The sequence below is a fragment of the Triticum urartu genome, chromosome 2A, assembly GCF_056163025.1.
Source record: "Triticum urartu cultivar PI428250 chromosome 2A, HENAU_Tu73, whole genome shotgun sequence".
In the NCBI taxonomy this organism is placed as follows: Eukaryota; Viridiplantae; Streptophyta; class Magnoliopsida; order Poales; family Poaceae; genus Triticum; species Triticum urartu.
Genome location: NC_141874.1, coordinates 708,992,670 through 709,018,150, shown reverse-complemented (window position 1 = coordinate 709,018,150; position 25,481 = coordinate 708,992,670). Strand labels below are relative to the sequence as shown.

At 45.3% G+C, this 25,481-nt stretch overlaps 1 protein-coding gene across 1 annotated transcript; it reads right to left on the bottom strand.

Annotated features, from left to right (window-relative positions):
• Window positions 1-19,735: 19,735 nt before the first annotated feature.
• Window positions 19,736-20,970, bottom strand: LOC125534296 (uncharacterized). The gene is made up of 2 exons (XM_048697554.2): window positions 20,324-20,970; window positions 19,736-20,208 (listed from the first exon to the last, which is right to left on the bottom strand). The coding sequence occupies exons 1-2, from the start codon at window positions 20,801-20,803 to the stop codon at window positions 20,086-20,088; spliced, it is 603 nt and encodes a 200-aa protein (XP_048553511.1). The 5' UTR covers window positions 20,804-20,970; the 3' UTR covers window positions 19,736-20,085.
• Between the last annotated feature and the right edge of the window lie 4,511 nt (window positions 20,971-25,481).

Below are 25,481 nucleotides of genomic sequence, written 5' to 3'. Positions count from 1 at the left end.
GATAAGTTAGGTACAAACACCACAATAACTTTGACCCGTGAAAAAAATTTGTTGAAAACATATGACTGATAACTTCTCGTGTAAATAACATGATAATATACACTCCCGAATATGATAACTTAGGTACAAACACCACGATAACTTTGACCCATGTAAAAAAGTTGTTTGGAAACATACTCTTGTAACACTCTATAAATAACATGGTAATATAGTCTTCCGGACTTGATAACTTGGGGGCAAACACCTCGATAACTTTGCCTCGTGAAAAAAAGTCGTCGGAACATATTAACACGGGATCTTTCGAAGCTCTCGCCGCGACAATTTTTTATGTGAAAACGGGTTTTTAATCGGAGCGACGGTTTGAGCTATAAAACATTTTGAATTTTGAATCTTAATGGAATCATTGCTGATCGTACGCTATTTTATCTTACATGCATACATGCATGTTTGGAGGTATAAATGCAGCGCTTGTTCTCAGCCACATTAAAAAAGAAGAAGAAAGGAGCGAACATTGCTTGGATTTAGAAGAGGAGAGAGCGAGCGAGGCTAGGATTTAGATCGTTCGGATATGTTGCTTATGAGCATAACGTTCGGTAGTTATCAATGTCCTTTAAAAATTCGTGTTTTTATTTAGAGTTCTTTAAATTTGTGAATATTTTTTAAAATTGCACAAACATTTAATATTCAAGAATTTGATTTAAATTTGGGAATTTTACAAAATTCATGCAATTTTTAAAAAAAGTTAATTACGCGATTTTTGTCAACATGTATTAATGTTGTTAAAAGATTTTAAAAATTGATTTGAAATGTTTTGACATATTTAAATGTCAGAACATTATTTAAATTCATGTATATTTTTCTTAAATTGGTGCACTTTTTTTAACATATGTTTTTTCTGTAACATATGCCTAGCGTTGGAACTTTAATAAAGACATTCTTGGTTAAATCTGTCATCCAAGCTTTGCCTATTTATGCTATGTGTGTCTTTAATTTTCTGCTAGATTTATGTGATGAGCTGTGTCACTTGATTCTCAGTTTTTAGTGGGGGTGACAAGGAGCGACGGAAAACCCATTGGCTTGCTTGGAAAAAAATGGCAAGGTCAAAAGGATGCGAGTTGTGGGTTTTTTGTGATTTGCGTTTATTTAACCAGACTCTTTTGGCAATGTAGGCTTGGCGTTTGTTGGATAAACCCGATTCCTTACGTGTGATGCTTCTAGAAGCGAAGTCTTATCGTCACAGATGCTTGCTTGACACAACTTCTGCTCTCTACTTCACCAGCTTGGCAAGGTATTATATATGGCTTGGGGTTGTTGAAACATGTTATTATTTTGAGGGTTTATGATGGCAAAGCATTAATATGTAGAGAGATAAACGACTATCCCAGAGTTCTAAACTCAGAGTTACGTGCAAAAGAAATAGATTGACATTGAAATGGGTTTCATGCTTATTTGTTCCTGATATTAGGACTTGGGATGGCAAGCCGGTTAGACATATGTATTAGCCTCATGACATTGAAGCTATTCTCAATTTACACATCCATCCATTTGGGGCGACAACCTCATGGCATGGCACTATGAGAAAAGTGGTTGTAGCACGGCATAAGCCGGAGAGATCGTGTAACGAACGCTGTAACCCATGGGATATCTTTTCCCCTTCTTCTATATAGAATGATACGCACACTCGTGCGTATTCGAGAAAAAAAATATGTATATGGTGAAAAGTGCTTACACACTTGCTCTTCAGCTTAAGTTACCGGATGAGGATAAAAGATAATGTAGTATGACCATGGATGGAGAAAGGAAATGGTGGAGCCTCATTTGGAAAGCAAATGTGTCGCAAAAAAAAAATCATAGTGTTTGCGTGGCGTATGATCATAACGTACACCGCCTTATCTCTGGAACGCCAGGTGCGACTTGGTTCTTCCCTCACGCACATTTCTTCATATGGAAGGCTTTTATGACATCCATTAGCATATTTTACACCCAAAATAGGTGTTTTCCAATCAATGCTTGACATCTCCTGCCTCTTTGAAATACTTACCAAATTAGGCAAAAAGGAGACATGAACGCGATAACTTGCGGAAAATCATACTACTAAGATGCAAAAATACAAGGTAAAAAGTGATGCAAAATGCACTCACAAAGCAGCCAAAAGCCAGCCACGACATCCAAACCGAAGCATTGTCTGGTGGCGATAAGCCCGCCGATACCAGTCTGACTAAAGGCTTTGGAATATTTTGTAATCCTAAAAGGGATAACAAAAATCTCATGAAAACGAGACGGGCGGCGAAGAATGATAGATTTGTGGCGAAGGTTGTGATAGTAGAGGACGAATATAAATTCTAGCTGTGAGGATCAATTTTTTTGTGGCGTTTGTCTATGTGGGAATGTTTGTGAGGTGACACGGGAGAGGAAATATTCTGCTTGTAAGGATGGTACTTCTCTTTGGAGTCTACTGGGAATGTTGGTGATTGCTGCTTCTGCTGGGCCTTTTTCCGGGTTTGTTTGAATGAAGTTGGCGTTGCAGGATGCATTGGGTGATAACCAGCAAACTGCAACTTGAGGTCAGGGGTACTGTGCTTGTTTGCCATCAAGTAGCACCATTTATCATTATTATTGACTTGGTCTAAATAACCCTTGATTAGACTCAGGCATTGATGCATGTGTATAATGTGGTGTGTGTGTGTCACAGCTACTATTTTTTACCAACGATGTGTTGAATCTGTCTGTGTGGCATGTATTAGCTGGTCAATTAATTGGTAGTGAGCGTGGAGGACATTAGATGGCATTGTAGTACTTTGCATTGTACTACTATTGTACTAGTATGCATGTCCACATGCTAGTATGTTTGACAATTCAAGTGGAGTGGATACAATGCTGCAAGATACGGAAGGGAATACATGAATGGATGGAATGGTTGAGAAAGGTCAAGGAGGGAGATACTCTTCACGCACAAACACTCAGGAAAGGAAAAGAAGAGCTGAAAGAAAAGATGCATGCAGGTCCGGTGGTGCAAGCTACGATGGCTACATGGCTAGTAGATGGATGATGGATGTGAAGGGGGAGGGACAAGCTGGGGAAAGGTAGGGGGTTGCGTGTCGACCATGCGTGCCACTCACTAATTACAGCAATGGAAAACATGGCGGTTTTATGCTCCATTTGGGCATCATACATATCCATCTGTCAGGTGGTCGTGTTCATCAATAATGCTTACGTCTCCATCCTCGCCAGATATTTCAGTTAGTATGTTAATGAGTTAATCCCCAATGGATATGATCCAACAGGTCTACACGTTGTTAGGTGGTCGCTTTCATCTCTAGTACCTATGTGTCCGACCTCAACAGATTATATTAGTCAGTTAAGCCAGGGATATGATTCAAGTTATAGTTAGTGGACAGGAGAGGCTAGCTAGACTATATATATGCCTGAATACTGCTTATATATTCATTCATTCAGCTAAAAGAAAACGAAAGAAAGATAGTGTCGATGGCAACATATGTCACCATCGACAGATCCCAACATATGTACTCCACAGAAATACAACCCAAGCCAGGAGGAATACTACTATGCCGTTGACGACATTAACGGTGAGAAAAGGGTATGCGATATCTGCATATGCGTCTCCTGCCCAGGTCAACGTGAGGGCGACTCCTCCATCCGCCGCCGAATCCGTCGATCTCCTCCCTCCCTCCTGGCCGCCACATGAGGGCGACACTGGGAAAAGCCCACGGCGCAGCCACGGACTGTGGCGGCAGGGCTTGCGCTGCTCCTCCCAATCTGGGGCGGCGACCCTCTAGCGAGGCCACCCTCTCATGTGGCAAGGAGGGGCTGACGGGTTGCAACTCACCGGATTGGGCGACCGAGTGCAGGAGTGATGTACACATGCTTCTCCGTATTGATTCGTATCGAATGAGCTCGACCCGGCGATCAAATTTTTGGTGAAAATCATCAACATTATAATGTTTTTTTTTCAATGTGTGGACCAGGAATGACTATGCATAGATTACCACTTTTTGTGAGGTCCGTTCTAGTGACAACATTCCTACTTTTATTATCATGAATGCGGGAAAGGTTGGGTTTTTCTATGAGTGGACTTTTTTTCATTTTGTAGAAATCATAATTATTATTGATTATGGATTGAATAAGGGATGTTATGGATTGAATGTGTAAAGGAAGCAGTATAATGATAAAGAGGCTGCGTAGGTTTGGGCCGGAGCTTCGTTGCCCCAACGGCCAACGACGCCAGATCTGGCAGCTGCATGTCGTCCCGACTTGGTGCGTTCCACCCCGATCGGACCTTGGCCATGCTCATCTAGCCGGTCACATGGTTGTGGGCGGGGCGGGTGGTGGGGATCCCAACCGGGATAACTCCAAGGTCAGCTACGGCCGACAGCGACGGTGACGAGGCCCGAGGGCGCTAATTTTCTTCTTGGAGGCGTCGGTCAATCGGGTCTGGCTTATCTCTTCCCACCTCGCTGCCACTCGGGTGAAAACCCTAACTGCGGTGGACGGCAACGACACTCTAGGCACATTGTCCTTCTTGATAGCATCGTCGTGAGAGCATTGTGGTGGTGGGCTTCGTGTGGGATCGTTGGCAGCGGCAGATGGTGTGCCCTTTTACCTCCGGTGGCATCTCCTTCAGCAGAAACATTAGATCTGGGTCTCCCGGATCGGATGATGACGGGGACTTTGGTGTCGTTCTCCCTCTTGGGGAGGGGGGGCATTGTCTTGGAGCAGGTACAGACTGAAGGGGCCAATATGTGGAGCGGTGTTGTATCTACCGCATCAAAGATGAAGGGTCTCAACAGCGTGGCGCAGTCGAGTCTTGGCGTTGGATGTGGGCTAATGGATGCGCGCAGGTTCGTGGCACTGTCTAGCATCGTGGTGGCGCCGACGGCAGTTAGGCCTAACAAGAGTCAATGCGTTGATCACTCCTGGAGTTGGGATAGTGGAAGATGGTCGCGGCGGATTGAGCGTGCACATGTGGTGCGCTGCGGGTCGGCCGAACTAGTGGTGCTCTTGGCCTGATGCGGGCCAGCTGCGTGCGGCCACCGGATTAGATAGTGCGCATTCATGCGGTTCAGACACATTATTAAGATTGTAGGTGTTATGATTTTGTCCGCCAAATAGGTGGCCTCGGGTTGATCCATATATTTTTATTCTTGTTGGTGACATGCCCTAGAGGCAATAATATTTTTATTATTATATTTTCATATTCATAATTAAAGAGTTTATATCCTATGCAATAACTCCTATGATCCTGTAATATGCAATTCAATGGAAAAATCATATGCATGTGTAGAATGATAAACGGTTAAATAAAAGGTTCCTAGCCTTACCTCTAGAACCAGCTCAAGTGTTGTTTGTGATCACGTTTTCTAGATCTTAGGATATCATCAAGTGTTAAACAATAGTTTTAAAACAACATTGAGATTATGACGTTGAAAGAATGATCATATTGAATTGACCCAATCTCGTCTGTTATAAATTGAGTTAATATCCTATGTAATCAATTGTAATAACACGGAGTGGTAACGTGTGATTTTACTACTTAGACCATGAGAGTATCATGGTCACTTCTTACTGCATGGCGAGCTTTGGAGTTACTCAAACTCCACCTGTAACACGGTGATCATAACAACAACTTACAGGTTCATCGAAATGTTTGACAAGGGACTAGATAGCTTGAGAGTGGGATTTGCTACTCCAACGATGGAAAGATATTCTTAGGGCCCTCTCGGTGTGACGACATCCATCATCGTCTGGCCAGACAAAGGTGACTACGTCACGGGGATGCCGGAACACGACAATGCAAAAAAGAACAAAACTAGTAACAAGGATTTTGATACAGTGAGCATGTGATGACTCAGGAGGATACCAATGCATCACAGGTATTGTGAAGTATCGCGAAGCAAAGGGAACATCACATGATAACCAAAGGTTCGCTCAAATATCATTCGTGTGCTCATAGGGATCGATATGGACATCCACGGTTCCGCTATCGGTCATTGGATGAAGGGGTTTCGTTCATGTCCATGAGTTACCGAACCTATGAGGTCACAAGCTTAAGGAAATCACGATCCACTAAGTGTTAGTAGGACGGGAGTGATGAGAATATATTTGTGAATTGTTTCATTAATATTCAGAATAGTTCCAAGAGGATCCAGAAGCGTGGGAGGCACCCTAAGTGGGGGAGGCACCCTGATACGTCTCCAACGTATCTATAATTTTTTATTGTTCCATGTTGTTATATTATCATTCTTGGATGTTTTACAATCATTTTATAGCAACTTTATATCATTTTTTGGGACTAACGTATTGACATAGTGCCTAGTGCCAGTTGTTATTTTTTGCTTGTTTTTTACTTCACGGAAAATCAATACCAAATGGAGTCTAAACGCAGCGAAACTTTTTGGAGATTTTTTTGGACCAGAAGACACAAGATGGGACGAAGAAGTACCAGAGGGGGGCTCCGAGGAGAGCACAACCCACCCGGGCGTGCCGGGGGGCCCAGGCGCACCCTGATAGGTTGTGCCCACCTCGTCCGCCTCCCGCACCACCTCTTTGCTCTATAAATACCCCGAAAATCCAAAAACCCTAGAAGAGTCGACCAAACACAATTCCAGCCGCCGCAAGTTCCAAAAACCACAGATGCAATCTAGACACCATCACGGAGGGGTCCATCATCCTCATTGTGCCTCTCCGATGATGCGTGAGTAATTCATTGTAGACCTATGGGTCCGTAGGCAGTAGCTAGATGGCTTCTTATTCTCTCTTTTGATTCTCAATACAATGGTCTCTTGGAGATCTATTTGATGTAACTCTTTTTGCAGTGTGTTTGTTGGGATCCGATGAGCTTTGAGTTTATGATCAGATCTATTTTATCCATGAAAGTCCCTCATACTCTTGATCCAGTTGAGGCCGAGGGAGAGTTTTGTCAGCACGACGGCGTGATGACGGTGATGATGAAGTTACGGACGCAGGGCTTCGCCTAAGCACTACAACGATAGGACTGAGGTGGAAATCTGTGGAGGGGGGCACCGCACACGGCTAAGACAACTATCAACTTGTGTGTTCTAGGGTGCCCCCTGCCCCCATATATAAAGAAGCAAGGGGGAGGCCGGCCGGCCCTCATGGGGCGCGCCCCCAAGTAGGATTCCTACTAGGAATAGGGATCATATTCCTAGTAGGTTTCCAACAAGGGAAGAGAGGGGCAAGGAAGGAGAGGGAGAGAGGGAGAAGGAAAGGGAGGGGGCGCCGCCCCCTCCTAGTCCAATTCGGACTCCTCAAGGGGGGAACGCGGCCATCCCTAGGGCCCTCTCTCTCACACACACAAGGCCCATGTTGGCCCATTAGTTCCCCTCAGGGTTTCCAATAACCCCCGGCACTCTGATATTTATCCGGTGACCCCGGAACTCATCCGATGTCCGAATAACATCGTCCAATATATCAATCTTTATGTTTCGACCATTTCGAGACTCCCCTTCATGTCTGTGATCTCGTCCGGGACTCCAAACAACCTTCGGTACATCAAAACAAATAAAATCATAATACCGATCGTCATCGAACGTTAAGCGTGCGGACCCTACGGGTTCGAGAACTATGTAGACATGACTGAGACTCATCTCTGGTCAATGACCAATAGTGGAACCTGGATGCTCATATTGGTTCATACATATTCTACGAAGATTTTTATCGGTCAAACTGCATAACAACCTACGTTGTTCCCTTTGTCATTGGTATGTTACTTGCCCGAGATTCGATCATCGGTATCTCAATACCTAGTTCAATCTCGTTACCGGCAAGTCTCTTTACTCGTTCTGTAATGCAATATCCGGCAACTAACTCATTAGTCACATTGCTTGCAAGGCTTATAGTGATGTGCATTACCGAGAGGGCCCAGAGATACCTCTCTGATACACGGAGTGACAAATCCTAATCTCGATCTATGCCAACTCAACAAACACCATTGGAGACACCTGTAGAGCATCTTTATAGTCACCCAGTTACGTTGTGACGTTTGATAGCACACTAAGTGTTCCTCCGGTATTCGGGAGTTGCATAATCTCATAGTCATAGGAACATGTATAAGTCATGAAGAAAGAAATAGCAATAAACTAAATGATCATAGTGCTAAGCTAATGGATGGGTCAAGTCAATCACATCATTCTCTAATGATGTGATCCGGTTCATCAAATGACAACTCATGTTTATGGTTAGGAAACTTAACCATCTTTGATTAACGAGCTAGTCAAGTAGAGGCATACTAGTGACACTCTCTTTGTCTATGTATTCACACACATGTACTAAGTTTCCGGTTAATACAATTCTAGCACGAATAATAAACATTTATCATGATATAAGGAAATATAAATAACAACTTTATTATTGCCTCTAGGGCATATTTCCTTCAGATGCATGCTGGATAGCGGTCGATGTGTGGAGTAATAGTAGTAGATGCAGGCGGGAGTCGGTCTACTAATATTGAACATGATGCCTATATAATGATCATTGCTTGGATATAGTCATAATTATTTGAAGTTCTACCAATTGCCCAACAGTAATTTGTTTACTCACCATATGCTATTTTTCTCGAGAGAAGCCACTAGTGAAATCTACGGGCCCCGGGTCTCTTCTTTATCATATTTACCTTGGAGTTCTATTTTTATTCGCTTTTATTTTCAGATCTATTAATCAAAAATCCCAAAAATACCTTACTGCAATTTATTGTTATTTATTTTATCTCGCGTTCCTGCGAGATCTATTCATCCAATCTACTACAAATTTATCTATCTTTTTACCCGAGAGGGATTGACAACCCCTCTTTTACGTCAGGTTGCAAGTATTTGTTCTTTGTGTGCAGGTACCGTTTACATAGTGTTGTGTGGTTCTCCTACTGGTTCGATAACCTTGGTCTCATCACTGAGGGAAATCCCTACCATAGCTGTGCTACATCATCCCTTCCTCTTTGGGAAAATACCGACGTAGTTCAAGCCGCATCACACCCCCTTTGCCATGGAAGGAGGCCGAATTGGAGAGGAGAGAGGACTTCTCCTCCCCTCCCTTGGCCGGCGCACCAAGGAGGGACTTTCCCTCCTCGGTGGCTGCCCTCTTCCTCCCCTCCAACCTATATATATTATGGTTTTTTGCTCTATTGTATACATAAGTTTTGGAGTCTCCTCTAGTTCATCTAACCCTAGTTTCTAGTTGGTCCTAGTTGACTAATTCGAGCTTGGTCTAGTTCTTGTAATCCTCATAATTAAAAGCCTAGTGTGGTTCTAATCTCCTTCCTCTAATTCTCTAGCGACGATTAGCTCTGGATGGCCAAGCGCTGCTGGATTGTGAAGCTTGCACGCTTGCAACAAAGTAGAGAGGTTGTGCTTTCGATCTTCGGCTCGAGGGACTGTTCGTGGGCGGTTGGAGGGATCGTTCATCGACGCTTCGAGGGACTCCAAGTACGGTCTACACCAACACGATCTTCTTCTATTGCAACTCGGTGACGGTAACGATCGTGATCTCAACCCGTTATGCTTCTTCATATTGATCTTGGGTGTGCGTAGGCGCAATTTTCTTTTGTTTTCTACTGCATTTCCCAACAGGTCTCAGGCTCTATTGAATAATTCTAAAGATGGTAGTATGCATTGGTTGATACGTAGGCTGAGAGTGTCCTCCTTTTCGAAAAAAATCTACAAATGTGTGGTTGTCTAGTGCAGTGGGGTCAGGGCATCTCCAACGCTGACCTGCAATTTTGCTCCAGTGTCTGTCCATGGATAAGGGGGGCCAGTTCGCGAATTGATACGTCTCCAATGTATCTATTTTTTATTGTTCCATGTTATTATAGTACTATCAATCTTAGATGTTTTATATGCAATTATATATCATATTTTGGGACTAACCTATAAACTTAGTGACAAGTGCCAGTTGCTGTTTTTTGCCTGTTTTGGTTTTTGAGGAAATCAGTACCAAATGAAGTCCAAATGCCACAACATTTTGAAGATTTTTTCTGGACAAGAGAGACCCTAGAAGCTTCGGGAGGAGACTAGGCGTGGAACGAATAGACGGCAAGGCACTTGGGCGCGGCCAAATCCTTTGTGGGCCCCTCGTGGCTCCCTCTGATCTAATTCCACCTCTATAAATTCTCTAAAATCGGGAAACCAACAGAGAGCCACCCAAAATATTTTCTCTGCCGCCGCAAGTTTCTGTTCTTCGGAGGTCCTATCTGGAGGCCTTTTCCGGTACTCTGACGGAGGGGGAATCTATCACGGAGGGCCTCTACATCAACCTTTCTGCCCTTCCGATGATGTGTGAGTAGTTTACCACAAACCTATGGGTCCATGTCTAGTAGCTAGATGATTTCTTCTCTCTCTTTGATCTTCAATACAATGTTCTCATCAATGTTCTTGGAGATCTATTCGATGTAATCCTATTTTGCGGTGTGTTTGTTGGGATCTGATGAATTGTGGGTTTATGATCAGATTATCTATGAATATTATTTGAGTCTTCTTTGAACTCTTTTATGCATGATTATTATAGCTTTGTATTTCTATCTGATCTATCTGTTTGATTTGTCCAACTAGATTGATTTATTTTGCATTGTGAGAAATGCTTTGTAATAGGTTCAATCTTGTGGTGATCAATATCCTAGTGACAGAAAGGGACAAGACACATATTTGTATTGTTTCCATTAAGGGGAAATGATGGGGTTTATTCATATTGATTGAGTTTACTTTGTCTACATCATGTCATCCTGCTTAAGGCGTTACTCCGTTCTTTACGAACTTAATACTCTAGAAGCATGCTGAATAGCGATCGATGTGTGGAGTAATAGTAGTAGATGCAGGCAGGAATCGGTCTACTTGTCTCGAACATGATGCCTATATACATGATCATTTCCTTGGGTATCGTAATAACTATGCACTTTTCTATCAATTGCCCAACAGTAATTTCTTACCCACCATATGATTTTTGTTTGAGAGAGAAGCCTCTAGTGAAAACTATGACTCCCGGGTCTACCGTTATCATAATATTAAAATCAAAAATACCTTCCTGTAATTTATTTATCGTTATTTTATTTTGTGTTTTTTTATCTATCTACCATTATCAGACTTGATCCTTGCAATTAACCACCGAGGGGATTGACAACCCCTTTGATCGTGTTGGGTGCAAGTATTTGCTCTTTTGTGTGTAGGTTTTGTTCACGAGGTCTTGCATGGTTCTCCTACTGGATTGATAACCTTGGTCTTAACTGAGGGAAATACTTATCTCTACTGTACTGCATCATCCTCTCCTCTTCGAGGAAATCCAATGCAGCTCACAAGTAGCACAGACACTGATGCTGGAGGCCGCCATGCAACGCTGCCCGCATACATTTCAACCATTGTTGGAACTAACCGGACGAAATTCGTGCAAACCGACCGGATTTTCATATAAACCGGAAGAGATTCATGCAAACACGGCATATTTCATATAAACATGACGAAACACATTACATTTCGGACATACTTCAACTAAAAGCGGAGGTCGTCTGACTCTAGAGGTATAATTTCGGGCATACTTCTATTCTAAACCTAATCTAAATGATCGCCGGCTCCCATTCCCCGTGTCCGGGCGTGAGCCCTGAGACTGAAGCTCGGGCACTTGTCCTCGCCCTCTCTAGTTCCGCCTTGGCGCTCTCTAGCTCTGCCTCTGCAGTCTCCACCACCGTAGCTTGAGCGACTAATCGGCCGCCGAATATCAGCCCGCCAAGCTTGGCTTCATCTAGAGTGGAAGACCGGTGGCATTCTTGGGACCCAAGTGCCGGCAACATACCATGCACTACTCTTCTTCGCTGCTTGTGGGTGTGGTGGCTTCGTAGTCGTGGCGGCGAGGCGTGGCCTTGGCGGAGCCAGTGATATCCTCGTCGTTGTCGCTCTTGCACCACACCTCGTCTGCCGCCTCGTTGAACTCCTTTTAGGCGGCCTCAAGTTTCGCCTGATGCTTGTGGTAACGCTAGCGGGCAAGGCAGATCTCACGGGCGGAGCGGTAGGACTCGACCAGCGCCGCCTGCTCTTCCACGTCCGCGTCCATCGCTGTCACCCTGCTGGCGGCAAGCCGCTCCTCTACCTACTTGTGCTACTGGAGGAGTTGGAGGTTGTAGGCCGTGTTGGCCTGCGCCTCCCCGACTTGCTCCTCCCACACTATGTCCATGTAATGGGCACGTGCCTTGCCGATGGTCATCGTGCAATGCACCGACGATGGTGGCATTGACGAGGAGGGTGGAGTCGGATCGTCCTCGATCATGTCCTCCATTGGGACGCCTTCGGCCTTCGGCTGCCTGCCGCCCTTCCAGCCGGCAACAATGGCGGACATCTCCTTCTTCTGCTCCGACAACAGTCCGTCCCAAAGAGCTTTGGAGCGCGAGGAGGACATGATGAGAGTGGTGCCGAGAGGAGAAATGGATCGGAGGAGGACAATTGCGGTCATGGTCGGGGTTGCAGTTTATATAGCGGGCAAATGACAATGGTGGGCGGCAGACAGACGGACAGGTGGCGCCGGAGTAGGTTCCTCGACAACCGCGTGTCATTGATGTGGGCGACAGACGGACGGACATCAGACCGCGGCGTCGTTTGAATGCGGAGCAGTTGCATCCACTGGAAAGCATCGCGGGCGGCGCTCTCTCGGCCGGCGCACCGCTTTAAAGATGATGCTAGCGAAAGGTTGCGTACGCTCTGACCGGGCATGAATGCGGCACTGACGTTGTGGAGCGGCGCTCATCGTTTTGAAGAAAAAACATGCGAGTGCAAGGATGAAGATTTAAATGCGACCGAACATTCAGGAGCGGGTGTGACAGTAGTCTGAACACCCATAAAACCTCTTTAATTTGTCTTCATTTGCGGGCGTCCAGACCGCTTGCCCTCATACTACACTAGATCGGCAGCGCGCCTTGGCGCGAGGGTGCCGGTCCCAACGATCTGGCCAAGCAAGTAATGCTCAAGTTAGTAGGAAGTTAGGCTTAGCGTACGTATTCAAATAGGATAACAAACAAACATTCACATGTAATAAGGGCAAGACATCATCGATGGATACCAGAATGATATATAGTACAACACATCTCAGAATGATATATAGTACAACACATCTCCATAGTGACCAGAACGATAGTAAACACATTTAAAGGATGCAAATGTTCATACATGGTAAATTGAAGGATGCAATGTCCATCCATGCAATGTTCGTACAAGGTAGATATTGAGTACAAAAGGATGGATAGACGCGCCAGGACGTGTTCACAAAAGAAGAGGGAGATCACACGGTTGTTTACATGGTACATCACAAGAGCTGGTGGCATCATATATCATCGGGTACTTGCCAGAGTTAGAATAGGTGATTGGTGACGTCCATCGACGATCAAAGCCATGGCCATGGTGCGAAGAAAGCAATTGGTGCAAACACCTCATGCTCTGTGCCTGAGACGACAAACGGTTAGATATGTATAATATATTTGGTAATAGAATGTGCCAGGCCTGCAAGCTCAAAAATAAGAATAACACGATAAGTAATGAATCAACGGTGGCACAAGCTAATATGTGAATCGGTGGTATTTAGATCATTTAATAGATTCATTAGGTGAGTATTCAACCAAATAAAAATCAATGCCACAACTAAATCACAGTCAATAGATCTGAAGTATTCTATCTAAAATGGGTGTTCTAATGGACCATGAGGCTTTCACAACAATAGAACTGCAGCTACTACTGAAAACCGAACAATATTTTTGTACACGGCCCAAAGAACAGTAAGATTTACTCACATGAATCCTGGATCGACATTACAAAAGTACGGAATTTATAAGTGACCGACAACTCATGTTTACCTTGTTCATTGGTGGCACCGTGGACTGGATTTTCCTTGTTCCTGTCACCGGGGTGGCGTAGAAGAGCTCCCTCCGTGCGCTCTTGTTTGAGTACAACTGAGACATCAAGTTCAGAAAGGTAGTTCTATAGACCAGGATTAGGAATACATTCCACAGGTTGAAATACCATTCATAATACACATTAGGTAAGAAGGACCATACATAAGGATAGCAAGGCCTGTATACGAAAGACCAACATAACCAGGTAGCAATATACACCCTCTGTAAAGAAATACAAGAGCGTGTAGATCACTAAAGATATACACACTCTATAAAGAAATATAAGAGCATTTAGGTCACTACTTTAGTGATCTACACGCTCTTATATTTCTTTACGGATAGGTAAGTGTGCAATGCCCCATTGCTCCCCACGGCGAACAAATACATAAAGCTTACTGGCATGACTCGTTAACAATAAAATAGTATCAAAAATCCTCCTTGAACTTCTCATGAACTAATAGCATCACCAAACCATTGTTTATCCCAGAATATATACTGGACGAATCCTACACACAAGTCAATTGTTATAACCAATGAATAGGAAATACTGGATACAACTGAGCTGTTATTGTTGGTTAGTATGAGCAGGTTGGGCATAGCCATCATTTTTAAGAAGCCTGGAGAATTAGACATCACCGATAACCAAAACCAAATAGAACATTGCACTTTATACAGAGTAACTGAAAGATAAATGAGCTTCTCCAAACGCATTTTGCTACACAAGCATCTTAAAAGTTTTGGTTTAGCTTCTGAGATGGCACCGGGCTAGCTATGCAGGAGAGATAGACGATGGCCAACAGAGAATTTAGAGAAGCACATAACAAAAACTGCAACACAAGTTCTATCTAATGAGTACTGACAGATGTGAGCCTCTGAAACATTGTGGTGGCATCTCACCTTCATAACAACACTATCATCATATAGTCATCATCATATTGCAAATATAAGGGAAGGGAAAGGAGTTTGCAACCTAGTACTCCCATTGTCAGGGAGCAAGAATGTGTGGAAGCATTGGGGCTTTAGTTATTCCTCTTTCATCTACTCATGTGCCACATCCGCCGCATCCGCGAGCCGCAATATAGCTAGGCAGGCGCACATGGTTCGCACACCGTCGCCTTGTCGAGAAACCAAGAGGCGGACATGAGAGCAAAATTAGGAGATGGTGGAGCTTAAGATCCACATGGTAACAACAATCTGTCACCACTTGCATATTTATCATTTTTAGTGATTGTTTCAATAGAAACCTACATCCACAATTGTATCATCTTTAGTGATTGTTAACATGAACACTAAAATTTCAAATAAACCAAGCTACAACACTACATAAAGGTATACAAACTGAAAATAATATTGTACCCTTTTGAAATTAAGGCAGTAGTCCAGATTATGTCTAATAGCATAATGATGGCGACATCTATATAGCTACGATGAATATTATATGCGGTAGCGTGAATAGTTGGAGCTCAGGGAAAGGAAAGCATGATCAACTCCCTCAGAAAATATCCCATTGTGTTCATGTCATATGAGCAAAAATAATCTAGTTTTCAGAGTTTACTGCATCTGCTTCCACTGCAAATTAAGTCCCCAATGAGTAACACATCACTCTATGACGAATCATCAAGCACTGATGCCTTGCATAGCCATGAACTGGCATCGGTGCCATCCTCGTCAAAATAGCATGAATAAATCAACATAGTGAGATGGAAGTATATTAAATTAAGAAAATATGTCACCATTATAAAAAAATATCCAACTGCCTTGTTGTAATTGATCCTAGATAACCGAGACTACATGGATAATATACATGTGTAAGCGACCGCGAAGCTTTGACAGCCAATAATATTTTAGTGACCTACAATCAGGTCCTTTTTCCTCTACAGACACAGTACGTGAGAAATTTTGGAATATATATTCACTAAACAAAATACTTTATAAAATAAGACAATTGACAGTAATAATTCGAGACTATAAGCCTTGCTATACAACCCTACAATTTAGTGAGTATTGCATACATGTCATTCTTTCTTGGATCAATCTCATAAAAAAATACAAATACAAAGTAGAGAATGACCATCAATTTATTACTCTAATCTGCTGAGACAAATAAAAAGTGAGGCATAAATCAGTAGAAAACTGATGTGTTATTTCGTATAGACCACCAGTTTATTTTTTAGGTTGAAGTTTTCCAACTGAAGAAAGTAGAAAATGAAATTGATGAGCGATTAAATAGTACAATCAAACCTTCTCTTTGACACTACTCTGTTTCAAGTCGATAGTGTTTGACATGGATGAACTTGATTGGATAATGGTAAGAGTTGTAGCAGGAAGCTATAAACCATACCAAGATCAATTATACTGTCCAAAAATGTGATCATCAGTGTGCAAAAAATAGGGAATCAATTATACAGTTCAAAAATGTGATCATCAGTGTGCAAAAAATAGGGAATCTTAAAAAAATGGAGTTCAAATTTGAGAAGGATCTTCAGCTGTCGCCCAACCGCTACCGCCGGAAGAGGTGCAGGACCAGCCAACCCCACATATGGACGCAATGGTCAACGGCCAGACCTCCCAAACGCACCGTTACTTCAACAGAACCATCTCACTTCTCAAGCTCATCGTCTCCTACTGTCGAATGCCAAGATGTCTGTCCGCCTATTTGGTATTGGAGTTGTAGGGAGTGCCTAATTATTATGTATCTAGCTTGCTTCACTTTTCTTCAGGTTCTAGCTCACAACTAAGTAATCTAATGCAGAAAGTTGATAAGTGTGTTATCTCTGCTCATATGATTTTCATAACCAGACTTTTACATAATGCTACATTTTTGGAATACTGCATGAGATGATTCTTTTGAAGATGCCGGGCACACGGAGCACCTCTACCTTGCCATGGTGCTAAAAAACTGCCGATGGTGCTCTAATCTGCAACACCTCACTACTAACCTTGGAAACAATGCCTCTACTCCTCTACCTAGAAAAAATCTTCCTAATTAAAATCCCAATCCAGATAAAAAAGGAATATCGTTCTGGATTTGGAACGAAGGAAGGGTTCTTGGATCCAGGAGAACAAAAGGCAGACGAACCACATGTGTTCATTTAGCTGATGAGAAGATGAGATAAAGGGAGTAGTACCTACTGAGCGGAAGCGCGGCGGCCATACGATGGCTCGCTTAGGGAGGCCGGTTCCACCAGCTGTGCCACCAAGTCATGGTGGTATCGGCTGCTCAAGTTCAAGGTTGGGGTAGGAGGGCAAGCTTGTTGCCATGGCGCTGGTCTGGGTTGCTAGGAAGTGTAAAGGAAAAAAGTTAAAACCCTTGAAATTTATCCACTGAAAATTAATATACATACATACAATAGGGAGTTAAAGTCCAAAAAGGTGATCAAAAAAATGTAATAAAAAATGCATAGTTGAACAGTTTCTGAAATCTCTAGCAGTTGATTTGTTCGGCCATATGAAAATACATGTTAGTAGAAGACAAAACACACAATGCTTGAACAGAAGGTAAAATTAACACCAAAAATTCAGTAAGCAGATATTGCAAGTCACTTGTGAATGAACTGCCAAATATACCTGCGAAGGGTGTATTTGCTGAGCATTGAACATAATGTCATGGTCTAAACTTTTAGATCACTAAATGCTGACTTGCATAATGTGGCAACCATAGTAGATCCAGCATAATAATATTTTCCAAGGACACTCATATCTTCCGTAGGCAAGTCACATGACCTACAGATGCAATATATTGTGTGTGTGCAAGTCATATAACTGAAAGAGGTAATATATTGTACATATAAGTAAAAGTTGACTGCATGCTAAATGTGAGAAAAAAAGAATCAATGATTACACATGAGCATAAAATGGAATTTGCCTTCCCTTGCAACCTGCTTGGATTTTCATCGAGCGCCTTGTATGCATGTACACAAAAAAATCTTCCAGTGCAACACAAAGATGGGAAATTTCAGGTATTATATCAAACAAAGGAATGCATAAGAGAGGAGAGCAGGCTAATCAGGAGGGAGAGAGAGTACCTGAAAGAAAGGGATAGAGGTAGGAAGATTGGGGTGATGAAACAGAGCCCAGTCAATGGACGGGGCATGGCTTCTCCTTCCTCTCGTCTCCTTCGCATCATCCCTCTCTCTATCTACTGCGGGTACAGGAGGATCTGGCAGCGAGAGTGGATGTAAGAACGGGAACTGAGAAAGAGAGAGAGAGAGAGAGAGAGAGAGAGAGAGAGAGAGAGAGACCTGGACGGAGTGGATAGATGGGGGCGGGGAGGCGCCGGCTCCTTCCGTTGCGGGTTCGTCGTCGTCGCCGGGGAGCACGGCGGCGAGCACCCCGAGCACCAGCGCGGCCTGCTCGGCGGGGATCTGCAGCGCCTCCGCCTGCTACTGCTGCTCCCCGCCGCCGCCGCTGTCATGCTCCTCGTCCTCCCTCCTCCGCTGCTGGTCGTCATGGGGGAGGGGGGCGCTCTGCTGCCGCGGATCTGGCCGCCGACGACGCCGTTTGAGGCGGTGGGTGGTGGCGGCGGCGATGTGGGTGGGAGGGAGGAGGCACGCGGGGGGGAGGGGAGAGGAGGCGCGCGGGAGGGAAGAGGAGGCGGCGGCGAGGCAGGAGGAGCTGGGCGCGGGGGAGGCGCGGGGCGAAGGCGCGAGCGAGGGAGGAGGGAGGCGGCTGCGTGGGAGGGAGGGAGGGAGGCGGCTGTAGGAGCGAGCGAGGGAGGAGGCGGCTAGGTCTTCGTCAAATGAGCAGCCCCCTTTTATACCCCCACCATGCGAAATGACCAAAATGTCCTGGTGGGAGCATGGTATTTACATTCTGCTGCCATTACTATTCATTCCAGCAGTGTTTCTTCCAGATCCGACGGCCTAGATCCTCCCACCTCTCGATCCAACGGCCCAAAACCCATCAAGCATCACGATCCGACGGCCCACGATCGCTGAACTCTAAGGAGCCTTGTAGGAACATCCTTCTCTTATCTCTTGATAGTACAACATAGGATTCTGATCTTTGCTAGCTAGCTTTATCTCGCTGTTTCACATGACCGGTAGCTTTATCTCACTGTTTCACATGACTTTCTTGTTGTACGTTTTTCGTTTCAACGGTCGTAGATGAATATATGTGTATCTCCCTATTATACTGTACTAAGGTGTTCATGTTATGGTTTAGAAATTCGAAGTGACTACTTTCTGTTCTCACTCTTATTCGTCAACGTTGCCGCATGGAAACCATGTCGTTCCCGCTGTCGCGATCGCCATCGGCGTCGTTCCTCCCGCCCCTCCTCGCCCGTGGCCTACTGGATTAACGTCACCATCACACGCATACTGCACTTCTCCTCCTAGTCCTCTGCCTCGACACCCTCCTCCTCGTCCCTTCGCACGCACTTCCCTTGCAGCCACAACGCTAGCAACGTTGTCGCCATCGGCGTCGTTCCTCCCCCCTCCCCGGCCCTCGCCCGTGGCCTACTAGACTAACATCGCCATCACACTCATACTGCACTTCTCCTCCTAGTCCTATGCCTCGACACCCTCCTCCTCATCCCTTCGCGTGCACTTCCCTTGCGACCATAGCACTGCAACTGGTTCGCCACGCCGTCAACAGGATCGCTCGCCTACGACTGCATGCTCGTCAAGCTGAACGTGGAGCCGCAACCACCGTCCAACCCAGTTGCCGAGTACTTTGTGTGTCATATGTAGCTCTTAACCCTTAATCATGTCCGACTTGCAAAAAAAAAAAACCTTAATAATGTCCAGTGTATGCGAGAGAAAAAGCATATACGCAGGCCACCAAACGTCAAAGAAAATTTGCTTCAATAATGCAGCCAGCCGGCAAGCAAGCTACATGGTATGCATGCACCCAAACACACCCCTATCTTCTTGCCACCTCGCTCACTCAAGCAAAGGCCTTGTGATGGAAAGAAATGCCGTAAATTTGTGCACGTAGCTCAATTGATTCATTCATCTCCTACCTTAATATTATTACGGAGAGAGACTCATCATATCTAAGCAAGTGCTACGGTAGTTATCTACTTGCTTAATTTTACAAGAAATCTTACACAGTACAGTACATACGTAGTTAATAATGAGAGCTCCAATGCTAGTCAAGTCATCTAGTAGACTAGCTAACTAGCTTGGAGAATCCATCCATTGTACTAAGTGGAATGGAGCTGCTGCTGCTACAGTCCACGGCCGCCGCGCCAATCACGGTGGAGGGGCCGAGCGGCACCTCTGTTCATGCTGCTGCTTCTGCTGGAGGCTAGTAGCAGTGCTCCTACCGCTCCGGCGGTCGGGGACGGCTAACTGCGCCGCCTTGGCCTGACGATCCTGCAAGCCAACAATGCAATACGTACGCAATCATCGTAATGCTTCGAGTAGCTAGCACGCAATAATCAAACTAGTAACTAAATGACAACGACAGATCGAGAGGATAGATACGTACGTTGATGAAGTCCTTCTCGCGCTGGATGAGCATCTTGTTCTCCCGACGCAGCTGCTCCAGCTCCAGCTCCAGCTCGTTGGTGTAGGCCTGCTTCCGCGCCCGCGACCGCGCCGCCGACTCCCGGTTCTTGATCATCCGACGCTGCCGCCGGTCGCCACCCACCGCGGCCGGCTGCAGGACGGTTGATCTCCTCCTACTGTTGTTGCCTCCGGAGAGAGAGAAGCCGAAGTGGACAGGGTCGTCGCCGGAGCTGGCGGCCGAGGTGGCGCCCCCGAGGTTGGTGAACTCGAGGCTGAGCGCCGTGTGAGGAGGTGGAGGAGGCGGCGTGCGGGGCGGCTGCGGCACTGAGTTGGCGCCGGCGAGGTAGTCCTGCAGGTACACGGCGCCGCGGTAGGGATGAGCGGCCGGCGAGTGGAGGTGGTACGACTGTAGCGCCACCGGGGTGGAGCACAGCGACATGTCCTTCCACAGCTCATCCATGGATGATCCTACTGCTGCTGCTGCTGCTACCTAGTCTGGTAGTTTGGAACAGTAGATCCTCCTTGAGTTGGGTGGATGTGAGATGGAAGCAAGTCAAATGTAGCTAGGCACGCGAGCAGAGCAGAACCGCTAGCAATAGCAATGGCATAGCCTTGGTCGATGGATAGATGATGTTGCTCTCCCTTTATAGCAAGGCGTCTCCTCCATCCATCCATCCATCCATCCATCCATCCATGGTGCACACGTACGACCGTTGCAACTTTACTTTTATATAAGTTTTGTTTATGCAAACGCAAGGAAAAGAGAGAATATTTTTAACATGACTTTAGTCTTTAGCTAGGGAGGAATCGGGCCTACTGCCCATGCACACCGTTGGTACTCTTCCTACACTGTTCCTCGACAGCGAGCTAGCCAGCATACCCCGAGCTGACTCCAGTCCTTCCTCTACTACCCACAGTCAAGTGCAATGGCCGGCTATACATAATAAATCCCACGCTTGTACACTATTATGTAGTACAGTAGGACCGAGTAGTCACCATTTGGTGAGTGCAGCCTTAGAAAAAAATTCAAAAAACACATTTTGTAGTTTTTTTTTTGAAAAAAACTACATGTTGACATATGGATGTGTATTATATGTGCGAATTATTTTATGAGAAATACATTGACATGCGAGCTACACAAAAATGATAAATTGCGGTTTTGAAAACAGTGACCAATGCATATACTGTTTTCTAAAAGACCAGATACTTTTTCATTTTTTTTGTAGCTCGTGTGTCGATGGTTTTTCTCATGAAAGTTTACACACATGTAGTATATATTTATATGTCAGTATGTAATTTTTTCTCAGAATATTTTGAAACTTTCAAATGTGATTTTTGAAATTTTCAAAACAACATGTTTTCTGCCATTTGATAGACTTTTATACTCAAACATATTGAACATATATTAGGTGATCAAAATTTGTGTCACACTCACACTCCACCACAAATAAAAGATTCTCCACAGTTTTCAAGTCACAATAACAGTTTGTTAGCTAAACATCTGGTTAATTTAATTAAGCTTGCCTAACTTGTTGTGTGCCATGTACCAATCCATGCTTAGTATATCAACCAGACACAAACTAGAAGTTGCCGTACGATGCCATTTTGCTCATACCTAGCAGTTGCGAAGATGTATGGGCAACAAAGTCATGACAGTGAATTATATAATATGAAAACCATCAATAGCCGGTGCAAAAATGAAGAGTGGATATCAGTTTTCACCCTCCTACTTTCCTATTTTTGACAGTAACTACCCCATTTAACATTTTTTTCATCTGAACTTTAACCTTATTTATATTTGGTTTGTAATTAATTAGAACTTGGTTCATAATTAAATATTATAAATATTTAGATATCCACTAGAATAACCAAAGTTTTGTTCAAATTTTGAAACTTGGACATACATATAGGAGTAGATGTGATGTACTCCCTCTGGTTGGGTTTATAAGTCGGGCATAGTTTTTAGGTCTTCGGTTGTACTCATAAACACATGTATAATAATATCACAAAAGTTATATATTTAGAAACTTCATTTGATGACGAATCTAAATATGTATCTTTTCCATAAAAAAGGGTTTTGCTTTGTTACACCCACATAGAAAAGTTTACGGATTTCGATATAGATAAAAGGTGAAGATTAGAAGATACCCCTTCAATCAAAAAGATTAGATTGTTCACTCTTGTTTGATGCATTGGGAGAATGTGAATGATAATTTTTATTTATTTGAATAGTTTGGATTGGTTATCACATGTGTCACGTGGTAATAGGAATTAGAATTAGTTGATCGTGAATGTATGAGAATAACTTATATTATGAATCGGAGGGAGTACATGTTTTTTTTTTGCGGGAGGAGGGAGTACATATACACATCCATCAATTTTTTGCATATATAGCTAGACACATGCACAGTGGTGGCGGGTGTGCATCTCAATCTGATGCACTATTTCAACCATGCACCTAAATGTAGCAAATTCGAGGTAGCAATAATCAGAGAGATAGCAATGTGTCCCTCAAAAAGGAAAGAGAAAACAGAGTGCGGTGCAGAGGAGGCCCTAAAAATGATGGATGTGTGCATCTGCGCTTTTTCTGTCTTGGACCATATATGGAGAAGCAGCGGCATATTTTGCCCCTTGCAGTGCAGTGCAGTGCTAGGTGGAGCTGGAGCTGGGCCAATAAAAACCGGCGAATTTGCATGCATGCATGTACGTATGGTAAGCTCCACATTTCCTTTTTCATGTAGATATATCATGCATACCACAGATGTAGACAGGGATAGTTGTGTATAAATATTTATCTTCGTGCGTGCAATACACTTGCTACAGTGGATCGATGTCACACAGTGCTACAGGTAGTTTGGTGCTAGCATGGAGATCTAGGGCTCGACCGGTGGAGGAAGGGAGGGAGATGTGCCAATCTATGTATGGTCACTGTTGATGCGTCGTCCAATAGATTTGCTGCTGCTGTCACGAGTAGGTACACGCCTATATTTATGTATATATGGGTAGCTCCATATGCAAGGGGTGGGAGAGGGTACATGGTAGCTACAGTGGGTAGTACAAGCTAGCTTGTGTAAGGAGGAGTAGGGCACAGCAGCTGCTGTAGATAGCAGACGACTAGTACGTGTGCGCAACCAAGACCGGCGTCGTCGTCGTCGTCCGTGTTTGCTGGCTTTGTTGTCACCATCATCGTCGTGGGCGTACATATACCGGTATAATACACTAGGTAGTACGAGTGGCAGTAGATGTACTTTTCTTTTTTGAAAAGGCATTGCCTAGCTTTGGTTTGCCTACCTTTGCTTGCTTTGGCTGGTCTTAGGCCAACTCTAACGCCCGATCACATCCTGTCCACATGCGTTTGTTCAGAAATAAATGGACAAAGCAGGTCTTTCAAAACACGGCCGTAAATGGACCGTCATCCGTTTTCTGTCCGCTTTTAAACCATTTCCGGTCTAAATTTGAGCCGAGTTTGCGGCCGAATTGACAGCACGCGAACGAGTGGGACGTACATCCTTGTCCTCCACTGGCCCGCCCGTCGGTGACACAGGCGGCCACTTTCCCTTTAAAACTCTCCCGCGCCCCGCCCTCCACTCTCCCGCGCCATGGCCTTCCCCCTCCCTCCATACACCATTACCGACGATGCGAATCCCGGCGACCCACCACCTGCCTCTCGGCCCATGGCGAAGAAAAAAAAGGTCTATGAAGAAGCCTCTGGCGGAGCTTACGCCGGCGGAGGCCGCCAAGCTCGACAAAGAATCGACCAAGAGGAGGGACCGACGAGCTATCGAAAAGGAGAAGAAGGCCGCCGCGCAATACGCTTCCAAGTGTGCCCTGCGGCATACGATGCAGCACCAGGCCGACATCGACGACAAGGAGTCTATCATCTCCAAGGCGCACGCTCTCCTCATGATGGGTATGGCCCGCCCCACACCGGCCAATCTCTCGGCCGCTGCCATGGCCGCGGCCAACACAGGCTCCTCAGCCCATCGACCGCTGTAGCACCGTTCCCCGAGCTCGTCCGTCTCACACAACCCGCCGGATTTTCGTGCTCCGCCGCCGCACGGCCATGGGCAGACACGATTCTCTACGTCGCCGGACTGCGTGGTGGTCGATCCGACCATGTCCGCAGGCGTCATCGATCTCAACATCATGCCGGGGTACAGTGGCGCTGGCCATTGTGAAGACGACGCGCAAAGAAAGCAGCCCCGGTCGTTCGAGTCGGCTCACATGGCCGGCGCCCGCAAGGTGTTCGATGAAATGCCACGACCGACGCAGTCGTTGACGGTCGACGACCCTTACTACTCCTCGTTCATGCACAACATCATCTTCGATGGCCGTGGTGAGGCATTCCACGTCGACGGCCAAGAGCAACCTTTTGATGCCGATGCGACCCAAAGCTAGACATCGAGGAGGCCGCTCAACTCAAGAAGCTAGAGATCGAGGCCACCAATGCCGACACAAAAGCCAAGGAGGTGGTACTAGCGTTGATGATCGTTGATAAGAACAACATGTCACCAGAGAGGAAGGCTTGGTTCACGAACCGGTAGAACGAGATGTTCGCCCGGGACGGCATGATCTAGGTGACACCTCAGCTGCGATGGCCGCGATGGCGGTCCTATTTGAAGGCTGGCTCCTATGCCGGCGACAAAACTTGTCCCTTTTGAAGGCTATCTCGTGTGCCGTCCACTGGCTTTGTTGCCGGTATGAAACATGTCTTTTTTGAAGGCTGGCTCCTGTGCTGGCCGCTGCCTTTGTTGCCGGCATCAGACTATAGGCCGCCGGCTGTGTTGCCGGCCAACGTGAACTTGTGCGAACCACGGCCGCGGCTTAAATCCTTGGTTTCTCACTTTTTCATGCACGCGGACAAGATGCGGCCAAAGATGCGTCCGCGCGTTGGCCTCCCGGCCGACGGATCCAAAAAACCAGACGAACACGGCCTCTTTACCACCTCAAATGGAGGAAAAGCGGACAAAACGAACTTCGTTCGGGGTTGCGCGTTGGAGTTGGCTCATAGTCCCATCTCACTCACTCACTCACTGCGTCACTCACCGAGACGTTGCGTCGCCCATCCAGCCAGCCATACGCACGTACACCTTTTCTTTATCAGTAAGTACGTACTTGTACGTACCCGGGGACACACA

What these genes read in the sequence shown, in the direction of transcription:
- LOC125534296 (XM_048697554.2), bottom strand. Translation starts at nt 20,803, where the DNA reads ATGGATGAGCTGTGGAAGGACATGTCGCTGTGCTCCACCCCGGTGGCG. An exon ending in GCGAGAAGGACTTCATCAAC is followed by an intron (nt 20,209 to 20,323) that starts GTACGTATCTAT and finishes GTTGGCTTGCAG; the next exon opens with GATCGTCAGGCCAAGGCGGC.